Below are 18,339 nucleotides of genomic sequence, written 5' to 3'. Positions count from 1 at the left end.
ACTTTGTTAGTCATTCACAAAAAGCCTAATAACGTACTTTTGAAGTTTCTGTTTGCAACTTAATAAAATGTGATAAAAGATCAAAGGGCGGGGATACCTTTTCAAGGCACGTTTTCGCCATATTCTAGCTGATTCTCTTTTTTTTTTCCCTCTTTGACAGCCTTTGTAAGTCACCAAATCATTTGATCTTTACTTTCCTGCCACCCACATTTGACTCCGTAACCATACGGCACTTCCTGACATTTTGCGTCTCTGCAGCGTGGTGCAGGTCTAGATAACATCGCGCCGACTGAACTGCAAGACTTTTAAAGCGGAAAGAAGTGAAACGTCTGAGAAGGAAGGGTTTGGTTTAAAAAATGTTTATTCAAAAATGAGTACAATTCAAATAAGATATTGCATCGTTGCATATCTGAAAGCAATGACAAATAGTCCGGTGATGTCTTGCAGGACGAGATGCAGCTAAAAATCAGGATTTGCAAGCAGAGCATCCGCTTTTCCCAAGAACTTCCTGATGTAAATATATAGCTGCACCCAACAAGAAAAGTCCTTTGTAGACTCTTTTGGACGCCATCGGAACCAGCGTCGGACTCGCTCCTATGGGATTAGATTCAGTCCGGTTTCCACACTTTCACAAGTCCACTGGGTCATTTCTCTGCGACCTGCTGCCCAACTCCTCATACAGGCCTCTCTAACGCAGGGCAGCGCCAGGTCACCACCTAATGCACCATCCAGCACAGTCCGGCTCCTTCTCAGTGTCCACTTGACAGCAGTCAACACCTGGCCTCTGAACTCCAGCCATCCACCCTGGGTGATCCAGACCCAACATGCTGACCCCAGAATGCTCTGGATTGGTGTGCAGTCACAGCCTCTTAATCCAGACAAGTGAAGCAATAAGGCTTGACTCCCTCAGCTGAGGGGTTGACTTTTTTTCGTTTCTTCATCATCTTTAATTGGGGGAACGGTCTCTTCAGCGCTCTGGGAGTGTGACGGTGGGCACCCAGTCGTACGCGCTGCGGCTCTCCTCGCAGAACAGGCTCAGCTTGTCCAGAGCAGGGTCTTTCCATGGGTTCGCACTGGGGCTCTGGAATAAAGACAATAGCAGATGAATATACTGAAGACAATAACACAATATGGATAAAAAAAAAAACATGTTGCAACCGTGAACGCGTGCACGCTGCGGTGCCAGAACTGCCCCCCGGGGAGGAACTTACCGTAACGAGAATGCAGTGCGCGTCCTTGGAGTCGCCGCTGTCGTCTGCGCCCACCAGGCTGGCCAGACGATCGATGTCGTTGACCCGCACCACGTTTATGTCGTTGTCGAAGCAAAACGCCTGGATGAGGGTGAAGTGAATCTGGAGAGCGATGTCGCACTCGTACTCCTCGTCCGTGGCGAGGACGCAGAACGCCACGCTGTCTGGGTCGCTGTGCGGAAGAAAGAGGAGACCGATGATCAGTTGCACATCCTTGCACGCTAATTTTTTTTTTTAGTTCTCCTCCTCCCTTTGCTGAAAATCTGCAGATGCATTCGGTGGCGAAAAAAGGCTGGATACTTACACATTCATGACTTTGGCGGACTCGTAGACTCCCACTGTGAGGTAGTCCTGCTTCTTAGCGGCGATCAGCAGCTCCTCCAGGGCTGCGCCTGCACTTTGCACCCTTGACAAAAGAAAAGCGCACACCATCACAACACTGTACAAGGTCTCCAAAAGCGGCGAGCTCCAGTTTAGCAGCTCAAAACGGGTTCTGAGAAATAGCCGAGCATTTACCTATCAGCGTTTTCCATTGTGTTCTCTTGTTCGCGGATTTCTTCCAGAGTCATAGTTATAATAAATCCAAGTGTGTTGGAGCTGTTCAGTGATCCGATTAAGTCGTGTTCCTCTCTGCGTTGTCTCTCGTGTGTTTCTGCGCTCGGAAAAGGCTGTGGGTGGCTTTATAGGCGCGCCGGCGTAGTTTCTCGGCAATGGGCGGTCCTCCTCTCCCTCCCCTTTCTCTGTGCCGTCTCCAGCCATTGGCTCGGAGCGGCCGGGGTAACGCGGGGGTAAGGAAAGCAAAAGTCCCCGCCGGGCCAGTTTTAGGTTTTAGGCTGGAACTGTTGATCACAAACCCCACGTGGGTTGGATTTCACCCGTTTCTAGAAATTCCCCCCCTCCCACCGCCGATTCCCTCCACCTTGGCTTGTCAACATCCAACATCACCACAATGTACAAAAACTAAAAGTCCTGCATACGGTGGACTTAATTCTCAGTGCGTCGATAAGAAGAAGCCCCAATCATGTGACTGACGTTTGGACTCAATGGGTATCCTGAAATATATGACAGACATGTCGGCAATAGTTATATTGTAATTTTGCTATTCAATAACGCGTTAGGATGTTTATCATCGTTATAACACCCTGCATGTTTTGTAACTGCTGTTCAGCAGCTGATGCGTTTCCATGACCATCGTGCCAGCAGGGGGCACTACAGAGCACCTTTCGCATGATTTATTGCATGCCTGTGCAGGTACTGGACATCTCATCCTGTCTCGTTTGTGGTGTGGAGAACAGGGCTCACTGCCCAGGACGGTGCAGCCTGGTGGTGGGGGCACAAGGATTTCAAATCAGGTTTCTTTCCACTCTACTCCCTTAACCCATTATGCTTTCCATTACTCCTGTGCAAAACATCAGGACCAGCACTGTGAACAGCCCTTTTGTAGTGCAAACATGGATCAAAAACCTGCAACATAAACTTTTGTACCTTAACAGTATAATATAACTGGATCAAGACTGGAGGCTGACTTAGAAATGACCTCTAATTGCATAAAGCAGCATATTTAGCAGCGGTGAGCCATGAGTGCCTCTAGGTATTAAAAGATCCCAGAAATGTATTAACAGTTCCAACAATAACAATACTAATGATAATAATATTAGTAATAATATCAATAATAAGATGATGATGAAATGCATAAATAATAGTCTCATAAACAATTAAAGCTTTCTCACAAAACAATTACTATGTCACATATAATTTAAGGTGTGTGAGGTGTCTAGGTTCATTTCTTTTAAATATTAAGATTTAGCAAAAAAAATTCTAAGCAGGGCATTAATTAAATCATGACCGCTGGTGTGATATTTTTGAATAAGAAAATTGTTGTTTCAGGTGGATTGCAATGAGTAAACACAGCAGAGAAATAGATATATTCCGTGATAAACACTGGAAGTGTATTTTAGGGTAAGTACTTTCCCAGCTTGGGGAATCACTTGGCAAGATTTATATAGCAAACTTTCCCCGCCTGGCCTCCCTTTGCCCTTAATAAACAGCTTTCCTTTTCGGTTACTCAACCTGCCCACAGTTTACAGTCAGGCGGCAGAGCCCTCCTGCAAGAGAAATCTACAAGCCTGTCCTGACCCTAATAATGAGGCGAGACTTCTTGAAGTCTCCCGAAGGAGAACACTCTAAGTACTACAGGGTCATTCGTTTAACCCACATGCAGTTGGGATACAAGCAGGACTGGTTTAACCAAATATTGGGTCCAAAACATGAACCGGTTTCTTGGTTTAGAGATGAGATCAGAAGGAGCATCATCATCCTTTACAGACTGCTATTTTTAATTACATGACAACCTGCGTGAAGTTCTTCCGCAGGATGAAACATGAACAGAAAATTAGGTTGTACGTTAATGCTGCATTGGATTTTCCTTGGATATCGGAGCTCTGTTCTGTCGTTAACTTGTCAACACGCAAGTTAAACATGCATTATACAGTAGTTTCAAGCTGGGAAACCTGTGGGATATGCTAATTATTGTGCTAACTGCTACTAGCAATAAAAGCTAATCCAAACGCTACAGGAATATACTCACAAATAGAGGTTGTATTATGTTATGTGTGCATGTGAGTTTATTAAGACACTAAATGTCAGAAGTGCTTAGAAATACTATAGCCTACACCTGTAACTTTTACTAAATCTTCTTTGCGTATCCGCCATGTTGGACGTTAAACATGGCGCCACTCTGAGACCTCTGACTCTTCAACTGGCAGAAAAGTCTAATTTCCTGCAACTTTGATGTTTGATGTTAATGTCTGTGCACTAGGTTAATGACATTAGTTCATGGTAAATATATATATATATATAGCCTATATTTGACTAAAGATAATTAGCTCTTTAGCTGTTATAGTGCAAGCTAGTGGTAGCTATGTTGCACACTTAAACCAAAAAAATATCAGAAACCTGATGTAGACATGTACTATTTGATATAATGTAACATCTCATAATAGTTAAATAAGATTTTCATTGATGACTGTAGATAGTAGAAATAGTGGTAATATTCAGAGCTGTCAAGTCTCATGCACTGAGCATGAGACACACACACACACATTCTCCTGACTACACGCATTGACCCACACCACACACGATATTCCTCATGCAGAATGTCCTGGTTTGTCCCCAATTTGCTGTTTATTCCTACTTTAAAAAAAAGCCCGGACTTGCTCATCGAGTCAAGAATCAATTGGTCAATTGTTATTATCAAGCTGCATCTTTTAACTCATAACACATTGCATAAAAAGGAAACACAAATTCAGGTATAGTTCCTTTAAGTCTACACCGGTGTGATTGTGTGCATGGTTCACTGGGTTGACCTGTGATGGATAGTGACATTTTCAGCGATAACCATTCTTAAATACTGGCTGGTAACCATCCTTGTACACATTTTAAGGTTTTATTCTTTTTTTTTTTTTTTTTTTTGACCTAGCTCAGTATGCTAGATCCAACCCATAATCCCTTCAGCAACCCAGGACTAGGTTAGCAAAACAACCCAAATCGGTTCAATTTTAACCCAGCGCTTTTTTAGAGCACAGCATAACAAACGCAGCCTGTTGAGTAGGGCACACGCCACTTTTTGTTCGCACTATTTTTTTTAAAGAGTTGAAGGGGGGTGGGGGGGGGGCTTAATTACAGCAGCCTGGCTCGACGCGTGTCGTGTCCCCACGGACACAAAAGAAAGGCGACTGGTGCCTCATAAGAATTCCTCCTCCACTCCACCTGCCCCTTGTCTTTCCGTGGTGAAAGCTTGGAAGTGTTGCATTTCTAAGATCGTGCACGCGCCCTTTGTGTGCCCTCCACGCACTTTGTATTTGTTCGGCGACCTGCAGCAACAGATGCCCGACAGATGTGCGCGTGCGGCGTGACCCTCCCGGAAACGAAGCGCCACGTGCCGTGGCCCGGAGCCTTTTCAGGCCACTTTATCTTATCAGTGATACAGCATGTGTTTACTTTCAACATCATTCTCCTTTCAAACCTGCGCTGCCGGCTGCGTTAACGCACCGGGTGGCTGCGCCTGTCGTAACCTGAAGTTGTTATGTCTCCTACAGAATGCGCAAGAGACCAAAACTTGCAAAAAAAAAAATAAATATAAATCGGCTGCATAGGGGAATTTCAACCCCTTAATCTTCTGTCAGGTATCACAAAATAGAGTTACAGGAACGAAACCCACTGGTCAAATGTTTTTCTTTTACATTTCGTATTAAATGAGTCAAAAGTGTCGTTTGACATTTATTTCAATGCAAATAAGCTTGCCTACATGATAACTGGATGACTTATCTCCTGAGAAGAACCGCGAGAGCTGCACTTGCCCCTTTGTGACAAAAAACGCAGGACAATACCGCCCTCTGCTGTTCACTTGCAGAGTGAACTTTCATCCAATAAGCGACAGCAAGCCTCAGAAATGCTACTGGGGCTCATGACTCATTATTCCAGCCCCACACTTGTGACTCAGCTCCTATCCCGTGTTTTCCCCGCACAGCTGAGCTTGCTGCTAAGGTCAGACAAATATCACCGGCCTAAGGCTCACTGAGGAGAAAAGGGAACAAGCCAATTCCTCCTGCTATCACTCATAGACACTAATTTAAGCTTCAATTAGTATACATGTAAAGAATTTAAGCAAAAGAGAATTAGAGTGTTGTTAAATGGCATAATTAAATAATCTAAGTGACTCACAAAGGTTTAGTTTAGCATATAAAAATATTTCATCAGGATTCCTACGCTGTAGGGTAAAGTTAAATATTTACGTTATCTCCTAGATCTTGATCAATACGGATCATTGTGGCCTTTCCTATTCCATCACAGTTATTAATCCATCCATGCAGCAGTTCATCAGCCTAGTAGCCAGCCCATTGCTACGTCAAAGATTTAAATTCATGGGGGAATTTTTGGCTTTATGATTTAAAACTAGGCTAAAATTGGAAATTCAAGTTAAATGTGGAAAATGTGTAAGTTGAAGACGTCAACAGGTAGCAGTACAAAACACCAAAATCTCAGAATGACTAAGAAACCCTCAGCGGAGATGCGCCTAATTTACAAAGTGTTCTCTGAAGTAGTTAAAAAGAACCCAACATTGTAATAGTAAAAAAAATAATAATAATTATATATATATATATATATATATATATATATATATATATATATATATATATATATATATATATATATATATATAAGCTGTGTTGCACTTGATGTTTGTGGGTTTGTGAACGAACAAATACCGAGATAATTCATCTTGCCGGCATGGTTATTGATAAGCATAGTGAGCCATTTGCCTGTGTTAGAAAAGGGTTCCACGCAACCAAGTGGCTCACTTCTAGGTAGGTAACAGAAAGCAAACAGTATTTTGTGACATCAGAAGCAGAGATAAAATTAAATGTTTATTAAAAAAAAGGTTTATTATGATAGATATTCAAACATGTATTATACATTGAGTTTATATGTACAGAAAAAGTAACAATCATGTATGGCATTTACACTTAATTCTCAAACTATCTCCAATGTCAGTGCATTTGTTCTGGCATGACTAACATTGAAAAATCTCATGGCGTGTGAATTATATCAAAGTTGTTCCAGTACAATTTAGATTCCATTTATCACCGACAGTCACAAGAAATATACACAAATAAAAGTCAAATTTTCACTAACAAAACATTACACCTTTGAGTATGTCTTACTGCAAATAGTTCACTGAGAAAATATTTAATAACCCACCCCTTTTTCCCAGCACATGATTGGGAAGGTATTTTAGACGTTTATAAAGAAAGCCATATTTCACAAGCCGATGAAACAGTTGAACGCGACTGGGCTTCACTAACAATTATAAACTAAAGGGGTTCAGGGCACGTTTCTCTAGATTGCCTCTTGCTTTACTGTACAAAAACAAAAGAGCATTCTGAAATTATAAAGCACATGGATACCCTTGGTACAAGGGAAATACTAACAAACTTTACTAGTCTTCTAAATGGCCAAATGTCCTGCAATGGCTTAAGCAATACATATAGTGGTCGACCAACCACGTTGTTCAAGCTTTATGAGAGTCAAGCAGCTTTTCTTCTACAATACAATCTATGATGGAGGTGCTGGACGTTCATTTTTATATATTTTTTTTAAATGATGATTTTAGCATTGCTTTTGAAAAGCATATCAACATTTGCTGAAGGCAAAAACAAAACAAAACAAAAGTCCTGTATTAAAAAATAAAAACGTTCCCCAATTTGTGAATTTTGATCTCCTACTTTTGGTCATCACATTGTAAAATAAGTTAACCCCCCCCACCCCACCCCACTGGGGCTACATCAGTAGCATGTGGCCTGCAGTAGTCCAGAGATTTATACAATGGCAACACTGGCCCTTTTTTAAAAAATACAAATATACAGTAGTTTATACTGTGAACGGTTCTTCAATGTAATCTGATTAAAAGTGCAAAAGGTCCTGCAGCAAATGAGAAAAGAATATAAAAACAGGGGGATTCCCCTATCTGGAGAGATAAGAGTTTTACCTTCATCCTTATATTAAGTTTAAGCTTCCCTCTTAAGAGTTAAAATTTTATTAAATTGTTTTAAATGTCTCCCCCTGCTGGTTCCATTAATGAAAACTCCCCTACATCTCATCAGAGCGGTGCTGCTGTAAAATGACAGAAGGGGGGCTTCGGTCGATCCAGTTCTCCTTGGATCCCGGGACGTCATACGCCACAGCAGTCGCCACCACGGGGTCAATGGACGCTTCTTTTAAAGGACCCACGCCGCCGGGCGACCCGGGTAGCATCTCTGCCGCCTGAGCGGGACCGGGGAAGTCTGCCGAGGAGTTGCTGTTTACGCCCGTCTCAGAGTCCGATTGCTCCACCCTCTGGTAGTCAGGGGTGTGGTTCTTCTGACCGCCTGAGAACATGGCTTTGGTGTTCTCCACCACCTCTGACACCAAGACAAGGGGGTCCTCCTCGGCCTCCAGGTAAAGCATAGCATCTGTGTTTTCTGACGGCACTGAGCGCAAGGTCCGAGAAATGACTACGAAAATAAAAAAGAGCAAACAATGTTTTTCTAAAGATAAACCACATCAAAGGAAGTGCAATCTAGCGTGGTTAAACAATATAGGCAATAAAATTGCTCCAGTCTCAATAAAACATAGTTGAGAAATGATGCAACTGACCGGACGAGGGCGTGTAGGGCTCCTTCTGTTCCCCGTTTCCACCAAATGGATTGACGGACGGAAAGATGATGAGACAAAAGGAGAGCAGGAACACCTAAAGGAGGCAAAGCCAAACAAAGTGAGAAATAAAAACACAGCAAGATGGGAAAGAGCTGGGAAAAACCAAGATGAAAACAAAAAAGAAATGCTTTAGCAGACAACCTTACCATGACACACGTGCTGGTTGTGCTGGCCTTCAAAGTGGACATCTTCACTATAGCCTGGAGTTTCCTCAGCTGCTCAATCAGGGACCTATAAGAAGTAAGAAACACATTTAGAGCAATGAAGCCCGTTATGACAGCTGAACAAAGGAGGAATCTCCAAGACTTCTTACATGTTCTGCTTCTGAAGCAGCTGCACTTTCTTCTGAAGTTCCAGGTTGTGTGCAGTGCAGACAGCAACCCTGTGGAAGCAAGTCCTTCAGTAATTAGTGTCATCATGTTGGTGCGAACACTATGCAGATACTATTTGATCAACACTTAACAGGTTTTCATGTTATCATGATTTTTATTTTGAATTAATATTGGAAGCAGGGCCTAAAAAAAAAAAAAAATAGAAGTCCTCAGTGACAATTCAATTCTAAGAGAATGAGCTGACAAACTCTTGGAATTAACATCATGGTAATTAAACATTTGCCATTTTTTGTGAGCCCAAACTATACAAGAAACCGAACAGTGCTTGGGTGGTGGATTGCTATGTCTTTAAGAGTTTTTCACCCTCATTCATTATTGAGAAAAAAAAAAGTTAAAAAGTGATCAGTTACAGAAGTGGAAAAATAAAACTACACAACTACAACACATCGAACAAATGCAAATACTTGAGGGCTCCAGACTAAAGTTTTTGCCGTGGTACCCCCTGACTGCAGAAAAAACTATTTTCACTACTGAAAAAAATTACAAGGAGTCCAACAACTGCTCCCTGTTAGAAGCAAAAAAAGCAGGAAAAAAAACTGCTTTCTGTGCACTTTCCACCATGACCCATAGAGCACAATATTTCTAGCTTTTTACAGTCAACATTTAATAAAGTCAACAAACAGCCTTTATCTATTAAACAGACAAATAAAGGAAAGCTCAAACAATTCACACCCCTGGAAGTAATTTTTCAAATCTAACCATCACGTGTCTTCTGACAGATAGTAATATTAACGTTTTAGAGCTGCTCCAGCCAGAACATCTATGAAGGGATAATCCCAATGAAGGCTTTTCCACAGACTATTTAAAATGGTAAACATAGTTTTTGTCTTGCCATTTTTGTAGCTAAAATGTAAACGCAGAACAGATTCTTTTTAGCAGCCCTTAAACTCCTTGTGTTCTGGGAGATGTCATTGTAATTCCCCCATCAGACACAAATCTCTGAGCTAAATCACAATTGCGAATCTGCCAGGGGTATGAATAACTTTGGGCTCACCTGTACGCTGGTGTAGGAGAACGGTCGGAGGCAGAAAAACACGGCCCAGCTTTCATTTGAGCAGCTGTATTTTTACTGAGAGGATCACAGAAGCTATTTTGACAACATCTGAACATCAGGGTGTGTGTTTCTAATCGTTTTAATATAAAGATATGAAGGAAGACGCCATTGACAAAACAAATACCTGTCAGACGGCTTTAGGCAAAAAGTTCTGCCAATTAAAAGAAGACCCTAAACAAGCAAATGGCAGCGGTTAGATTTATTAAAGTAACAAGGTAAAAAGGACAACGTGGACCGCTCTGGAGACTGCGTCATCAGACTAAATGGTGACAGACTTAGGCTACGTTCACACTGCAGCCTGAAGTGACCCAATTTTTTGCCCATATGCGACCTGTATCTGATCTTTTTATGGCAGTCTGAACAACACAGATTGGATTTTTTCAAATGCGACCCAGGCCACTTGGATATGTGGTCCTGAATCCGATACGTATCTGATCTTTTCAAATGCGACCTGTGTCTGTACGGCCGGGTCGCATTTATCCGACCTGTACGTCACCGATACTCGACAAACGTCACTATTCTGCGTCCTGCTATGCAGAAGCGGAAAGAAAGACGACACCCATAGCGGACTACAAAGAGAAGAGCAGTCAGTGGAGAGAAAGCTCCGGTTAGAAAATAAATTAATGAGCGCAAAATGCGCGCCGGCATTATAATTAATGTTGCACCGATGCCATTTTTTGGCCCCGATACCCGATACCTGACTGTGCAGTATCGGCCGATACCGATACCCAGACCTCTCAACTTTTATAAAAAGTTAAGAGTGGGATTATGCTAATTTGGGGGCGGGGTTTGTTTGGGGCGGGGCTAACCAGACCCTGGAAGAGCCGGTGGAGTCAACTCCATCTCATTTTTATCCCACCAGACAATGAAGTAGACATGTATTACTTTTGTTAAAAAGAGAAAGAGACGTATTAATACTTTATTTTTCAGTTAATGGATTAAGACATAAAAAAATACACAATTGTTCAAATAATACTGAATAAAATTAAGTAGTTTTAAGTTATTGACCGAATTATTACACTGTTACATATTCATCTATGGGTTGTTTATCATTGTAAATCTATAACCTGATTGGTGAATCAGGCTGAGTTTCATCAAGCCTTTATGGTCAACAATTTCCCCTCAACAGCAACACTGAAGCACACAGAGGTTCCCGCTGCGTCTTTAAGCACGATCCAGCTGCTGATGTCTCCCTCTTTTCAGATCAATGCACTTCTAGACTGTTACAGTTTATAACCATTATCACCTTTCACAGCGACAGGTTTCTCAGTCAGTCGCCGCGCTGATCAGACGAATCTCTATTGCTCTCCTCAGTGCTCTCTGGGCGGTGAGGTGGGCGGATTTTAGCCCCGTGCGCTGCGTGCGACGGATAAACAATGGGGAAAATGCATAACTAAATACTGTAAAGGGCTCCTATAAAGGGAACGGGGGTACGATGAAGCCCTGATGTTACAAGTTCTTTAAAATGACCCTTAAAAGTCTGCACCTGAATTAAAGCGCGAGGCAGCACGCCCACCGAAGCGCCACTGATTCTATGTTGTTAAAAATAAAATAGCATGAAACACAGCTACTAACTCTCCTATTGACTTTAACTGGCACACGTTGCTACCGATGTGAGGACATTAAACGGAGTGATTCACGTTGTGAATGGTGAACGATGATAAAAGCACCTGCTCCGAGGGAAAGGAGGGGGAGAGGAGCAAGCGCGAAGGCACAGAAATACGGTGCATGTAGTTAAAAAATGCAGAATTAATAAAAACGAAACGTATAAACAGACCAAGTGGCGTTTTAAACTGCATCTGGTTAGCAGAACTGTTTTATGATCCTGCGTGCAGCCATGACTGGTTCTGAATGAACTGGTCATCTGGCAGCAGTTCTCCCCCCGCCCCCTCCCCTCCTGTGTACGCGGTACAGGACCTTACCGGCTCACTTTCACCACTGTTAAGACTAAAATTATTCATAACTCTGATCACTCTTCCTGCTGCTCTGTTAACACGAACTGCAGCAGGAATTACTGATGGCCACAAGCTGTGAAAGAGCAGCTCAGCAGAAGGCGGAGTTTTGTCGTCGGCAGCCCAGAGGGGCTTTGTGATTTTTATGCGTGAGAAATTCCATGTTTGCGTGTGAAATGTCATGTGTTGCGTGTGAGCGTGTGAAGTCAGTGAAATGCGTGTGTCACACGGTCAATGCGTGAGAGTTGAGAGCTATGCCGATACCATACCGATACCATTACTTAGAAATTTATGTGTGTGTGTATATATGAAAAACAGCATACTACTTGGACAGGGTTCCTACAGCATAAGGCAAGTTAAATTCAAGACTTTTTAAGACTTTTTAATGCCACTTGAAATAAAAAGTTAAGACCAACTTCACGATAAACAAGATAAACCTGGTTGCGACAACTTCACCCAAATTATTATTTTAACATAAACCATTACTTTCTGGCTCAGTAGACATGTTAATGATTTTGAAAAACATTCCATATAGGAAGAAAGCTAAAAAACACACAAATTATAGATATATTTTTTAACAACTACTGAACTGAATTCACAAACTTTGTTTTGTTCCCTACTAAAATAAACTATAAATCAGTTTTTAAAACCACAACATAAGCAGTGCCAACTCTTTTTAACAGCTATAGTCCAGCCGCAACAGTTTTTATTGGTTCCGCTATCGGGACGGAACCAATTTCAGTAACCGTTCGGAACCGTTCAGTAAATTTAAAAAAATATATAAATTGTGTCAATTATTTTACTGCTTGGTAAGGATTACAAAAAAAAAAATCCTTTTTATGACCTGGTAACAATTTTAAGACCTAAGAAAGACTGATCTAAGACATTTTAATGGAAATTAAGGCCTTAGTTTTATATTACAGAATTCAATGCCTTTTAAGACTTTTTAAGGATCCGCAGGAACCCTGTTGGATGTAAAATAATTGCTGTCATGGCTTTGTCAAGCTGCTACCTTATTAAAGCAGGAAAAAAGACAAATACAAAGTGAATCCACTAGAACTAGTGAGTGTCGGGAGACAGAAGGCTGCGTTCAAGTGACATACAAACATCAAAATGGTATCTGTGACCTATTTGTTGGTACTCGGCGATACCGATACCACCATTTTAGTGCGGTATCGGCGCCCCGGCCGATACTGGTATCGGTATCGGTGCAACACTAATTTATAATCCATGTTTACTTCCGCAAACACTGAGGACGCTTGCTTCGTGTGACGTCATCGCGTCCTCGAGTGCGCATGCTGGACACTTCGGTTGAACATGTTCAGTTCACACAGGAGATCACATACAAGTCGCATATATTTGGAAATGTGAGCGACCACGCAAAAAAAATCTGATTTCACAAAAAGAAAAATCGGAATTGAGCATTAAGACCTGCAGTGTGAACGTAGCCTATGTATCAGTTGTAGGCAGGTGGAGGCTGGAGATTTAACTTGCGTAAGGTCCTTACTCGGGTTGTGCAGACCGAAAAAAAAATCTATGCATTTGCTCGATGAAAACGGGGGGGAAAAAGGAGTCACATGTGCATTTAAACACTGTGTAGCTGACCTGTTTTCCAGTCCATCGACGTACACCTTCTTCTTCTTGCGGCTCTCCTGAGCAGACTGCTTGTTGCGGATCTTCCTCCTGATCCTCTTCAAAGTCCTCTCCTCGGCCTGTTAACCAAAGTAAAGGAGGCTTTCAGCTCAATGGCGACACGGCGGCAGCAGGTAACGTGCCTTAAACTACTGCGCCAGGGGGAAAGACAAAAAGGAAATTGTAACGTTTGTCCACAAAACCCGCACAGAAGTCTATCATAAGGGATAATAAAGGAGATCCACATGTTGTCAAACACGAACAGAAATAATCTACTGTATTCAAAATGAAAGTCCTGTGAAGACATAATGTATGCAGACAGAGGCTCACAGTTACCTTAGTGAGAGGCATGTGCTCAGGAATGGTGGCTCCTTCTTTTGCCAAGAGCCGCTTCTCCTCCTCAGTGAGAACAATCTCTTTAAATTGGAACTGGAAGGAGACAAATCAGACCGAGTAAAGAACTGAAACCTGTTCGTTTAATCAGACACCAAACACATGTTTGTCAGGAATCGGCGTCTCCCTAACGAGCTGGACCTTTTTAAACATTTTAGGTAAACTGGAAGAACCAACCTGGTCCGTTTTGCTGAGCTCCGCCAAATCCTGTGCAGAGCTGTCCATGGCCAAAGTACAAGGCAGCTCTGTGGCGAAGTCCTCCTCCATGGCGTCACTCACCAGGTCATCTGTCACATCAGCGGATTCATTTTAATTAAATCAGATCTGGGCGCTTTGTTAAAAGCTTGTAGTTTTTCCTTTTTTTTTTTTTTTTTAAAGGCTCAAAGCTCAACCAGACCTACCCAGATCGATGAAGACGTCGGTGTCTGGCTTCTCTGCCCTGACGCTCTCCAGCAGGTCCATGTCCCTGGCTCCGCTCTGCAGCAGAGAGTAGCTGTGGTCTGCGTGGACCGACAGGGCCTCGGGGCTCTCCGCCTGCATCTCCTCCGGGGTGAGGCCAGGCTCAGAGTGCACGGGGCTGGGATGAGAATAGCTGGGACTGGGCACTATGTCGCTTTCACTGCCGCGGGGACTTCCCAACGCGTTGTTGTTGTTGTTGTTTCCAGCCCCTGTGCTGCTGTCGTCGGAAATGCCGCTGTCGCTGCCCAGCGGGGAATGGGAGGGACAGAAGGCCCCCGTGTTGTTGTCACCGTCGAGCAAGCTGGTCAGGAAATCTTCGGTATCCACCCCCGTCAGCATCTAAAGACGAAGACAATCGGTCAAACTCCGCCCGCTGTAGTTAGACATAGATAGCTGTCTGCAGAGGAACTGCGCTGGTGTTTTGTGAGTGAGGTCTTACATTTTGCTCGGACAGCCAGGATTCGATCAGGCCATTCTCGTCCTGAAAAAAGGGCTCAGCGCATCCACTGGTGCCATCTTGGAACAGCAGCCCGAAGAGGTCTGTCCCATCCATGTCTGGAAGGTCCTCAGATACTGACATCTGTGGCAAAGCATCAGTAAACCCACCATTAAATCAAACATTTTTGACCAGGCCTATCGGAGATGGTGCGAGTTTGGCTTGTGACGGCGCTTCTTCACTTGCAGTGTTAATGCAGCTCCTAGCAACTGAACGCCATTGTGTCACATTATAGCAACACGCTCCAGTGTATTTCTATTAGCGCTTCTACGTGATAGGCCAACACAAAGTTGCACGATGGAACCGTTTACCGGATTAAAACCACCATTTATGCAAACTGGAACGTGCAGCATACATTTAATCTTGACACTCAAATTAAATCCATTGCAACCGATCGCATCTGAATTTGCCTGAATAGTAAACACACTCCACCTGTGTGTAATTCGAGCTCAGCATTAATGCAGCTGCTCTTTGAAGGCCTCAGAGGTTTGTTAGAGAACATTGGTGATCAACCAGGACCATGAAGACCAAGGAACACAGCCGGCGAGTCAGGGATAAAGTTGTGAGTTTAAAGTTATTATTTAGTATTTAAAAACAACACCCTAAGCTTTCGTCCTCACACAGAACACTGTTCCAAGTCATCGTAGGAATGAGAAAAAGAGTTTTTGCAAAATTGCAAACCCACAACATGGCCATCAAGCTAAACCGACAAGTTGGGTAAGGGGAGCATTGATCAAAGAAGCAGGCGGGATGTCCATGGAAACATTACAGAACGGAATATGGAACATGGTGGCAGCAGCATCGTGCTGTGGGGACGCAGGAAGAGGAAAGCCGGTCAGAGTGAACCTGTACATGGGCGGAGCTAAGCACATGGCTATTTTGGAAGACCCTTATAAAGGCTGCCTAGAGCTTCAGGTCAGGCCTGAGGTTCACTTCACTGCCAAAACAAACCTAAAAACACACCCACAGAAACAATGGAAATGTGTATATTATTGGAATAAAACGGACCTGTCAAAGTACAGACCAAAATCCACTGAGAATCTGAGGCATGTCTTGACAACTGCTCTTCACAGATCCTCTCCATCAAACTATTTTGCAAAACTTTCATTCTGACGAAGGTGATAGAGGAAAAAAAAAAAAAAAAAAAAAGAGACTTAGACAACTTTGTCATTTTGTATGCACAGAGTGTGTACAGAACAAAATTTTGTTTGGATACAGCTTGAAAAATGGCAGTAAATTGCAGTAAATTACAGGATAAGGTGCAGCGGTGATTTATGTAAACAATTGAAATGTAAACAATGCAGGGGAAATAGACAGTGTGCAATTCACAGTGTACAGGTGAGTATTATTTAGAGCTGTGTAATTTACGAATGTGGTACAGAGTCCATTTTTTGGCTTCAGCAGTTGAACAGTCTGATGGCATATGTGCAAATGTGTAAATGTGCAGATATACACATTTGGGGGGTATTTAAACGGGGGGGGGGGGGGGGGGGTGCATACAAACACTCAGCACAGAGATTTGTATTTGTGAAGATTTTGAAAACCATTGTTCTTCCACTTCCCAATCATGCACTGCCTTTGCGTTGGTTCATCACATACGATCTTCACAAGACACATCAAAACTTGTTTGTAACGGCGCGCAACATGAAGACACTCAAGTTCTCCGATTAATGTTAAAAGGCATTGTACATCTCACAGAAAACAAGTACGCCTAGGTGCAGAAATAGAATGCAGCAGGTGTTCACGCACTTCAGCTGGTCCTACTACCTCTGATCAAAGCGTCTGCAGAAATATTCTTAAAGTCAATGTTGTTTCGACATTTGTCTGAGACACTATTAGAAACATCCCCTTTTCAAAAAAATATTAAACTTCTTTTGCACAAGTATAAAAGTGATTAAAAGGTCTAATAATTCAAACCAACCGCTTGCACGATGGAGCCTTGGCCATGAGTTAAGTTCAGCCAAATCAAAACAACGTCGGGCAGCACCAGCCGCATGGCAATCTATGCCTTTTCGAACATATAAAGCCGTTTTTTTTATGATCTTACTGCATGTGGCATGCATTAAAAACGCGCATGCGCGTGTGCATATAGATATTAAGGCGCTTAATTAGACGACCAAGTTTAGGTCACGTTTCGCCATCTCAATAATAACAATGAGATTACAACAATGCGTCAGAACAAAGGAGGACCTGCGCGTCTCTTCTTACTATCTGCAGCCGAGTCCACGTGGCGGCTGCAGGGCAAAGGATGAGGCCCGTTTTCCTCGGCTCAGCAGCGGCAATTTTACTTAAATGAGCTCAAATTGAATCGATCTTCTCTTCTGAAGCAGCTGACAGCATACAGTGTATAGACTGTAAACCGCGTAGGGTTGCGTCATCTCAGACATTTTATCATGACCTCATCCGCCAATGTGCCCCGCCCCCTCCACAGCCTTGCCACGGGATCTGATACAATATCAAGTGTCAAAACAAATAACATGCACAGCCTGCGGATTGATCAAGGAAGATGGCTCAAAGGTCACGGCAAAAAAAAAAAAAAAAAAGAAAGAGTTTAGGCCGGATTAAGAGTCTTTGCTATGGTTTTAATCAGTAGTAATGCATTACAAAAATATATTAAAAAGGTTAAAACGTAAAAGAAGTGAGCTGTTTGAGAAGATGAAGCATTATTATTTGTATTACTATTATTTAAAATACCATGAAACTTAAGCGGGGTTATTAATTCTAGCAAGCGACAGCAAACAGGAAATGTCTTCGGCCCAACACTGACATCTATCTACTCGTGCTGTTTTTAATCATGTTGAAGGCGCGGTTCCTATTTAAAGAAAGAAAAACACTGAAAAAAAACTTACTAAAACGGGAGGCAAACGAAACAGAGTTTCTTACCGTTTGATAGCAGAAGATAACACCAACTCCAACAAGCTCACTCGAGAGCCTTTTGGTTTGTCTACTCGGCTTTTTTCCTCTGCGACCGTCAGCAGCCAGGGAGCTTCCTGCTGAAACCACCTTCCAACAAGGCAAAAAATGCGTCATCACGCAAAGGCGGAAACGGATTTCCTACGTAAGTCCCTGGGTGTTTATGGGAAGTGTAGTAAAATGCCTGGCACGCCAGTTTATGTTACCGACGTACTCTTCCAGGATTGAAGCTTATCACACAAACTAAATGAAATAGCAAATAAAAGTACTTCTTACAATCGATTTTATATTACATAATGTATCTAATATTAATATCCATTTTTATTTTAGATTAAATACATTTCTGTAATATATAAATATGTGTAATGTACTTGAGTGCAAAATATTGTTTTTTTTTGTAGTATATAAACCAATAAAGCAATATTCTACTGTATAAAACTATGAAATTGAAAGAATATAAAAACAATTGCCAACTAATTTATAAATAAAAACATATCAAAATGCATGGTGTAAAATTTAGTTTTACTTATTTAAAACATGTTAC

General features: G+C 42.3%; 2 protein-coding genes across 3 annotated transcripts; both read right to left on the bottom strand.

Annotated features, from left to right (window-relative positions):
• Positions 1-343: 343 nt before the first annotated feature.
• Positions 344-1,924, bottom strand: gadd45ga (growth arrest and DNA-damage-inducible, gamma a). Its single transcript, XM_012869959.3, has 4 exons — positions 1,767-1,924; positions 1,555-1,656; positions 1,212-1,422; positions 344-1,081 (listed from the first exon to the last, which is right to left on the bottom strand). The coding sequence occupies exons 1-4, from the start codon at positions 1,817-1,819 to the stop codon at positions 968-970; spliced, it is 480 nt and encodes a 159-aa protein (XP_012725413.2). The 5' UTR covers positions 1,820-1,924; the 3' UTR covers positions 344-967.
• A 4,739-nt stretch (positions 1,925-6,663) lies between these two features.
• creb3l3l (cAMP responsive element binding protein 3-like 3 like) lies at positions 6,664-17,902 on the bottom strand. Of its 2 annotated transcripts, none has more exons than XM_012869952.3 (10): positions 17,766-17,902; positions 14,826-14,966; positions 14,329-14,725; positions 14,105-14,214; positions 13,871-13,963; positions 13,508-13,614; positions 8,818-8,886; positions 8,651-8,735; positions 8,445-8,538; positions 6,664-8,302 (listed from the first exon to the last, which is right to left on the bottom strand). In XM_012869952.3, the coding sequence occupies exons 2-10, from the start codon at positions 14,964-14,966 to the stop codon at positions 7,899-7,901; spliced, it is 1,500 nt and encodes a 499-aa protein (XP_012725406.3). In that variant the 5' UTR covers positions 17,766-17,902; the 3' UTR covers positions 6,664-7,898. The 2 variants fall into 2 exon arrangements, with proteins under 2 accessions (XP_012725406.3, XP_021175908.2); XM_021320233.2 differs by lacking the exon at positions 17,766-17,902 and adding an exon at positions 17,091-17,269.
• Positions 17,903-18,339: the final 437 nt, after the last annotated feature.

This window comes from Fundulus heteroclitus, chromosome 12, assembly GCF_011125445.2.
Source record: "Fundulus heteroclitus isolate FHET01 chromosome 12, MU-UCD_Fhet_4.1, whole genome shotgun sequence".
NCBI lineage: Eukaryota > Metazoa > Chordata > Actinopteri > Cyprinodontiformes > Fundulidae > Fundulus > Fundulus heteroclitus.
The sequence above is the reverse complement of the archived record's forward strand: the minus strand, read 5'-3'. Positions and strand labels throughout refer to the sequence as shown.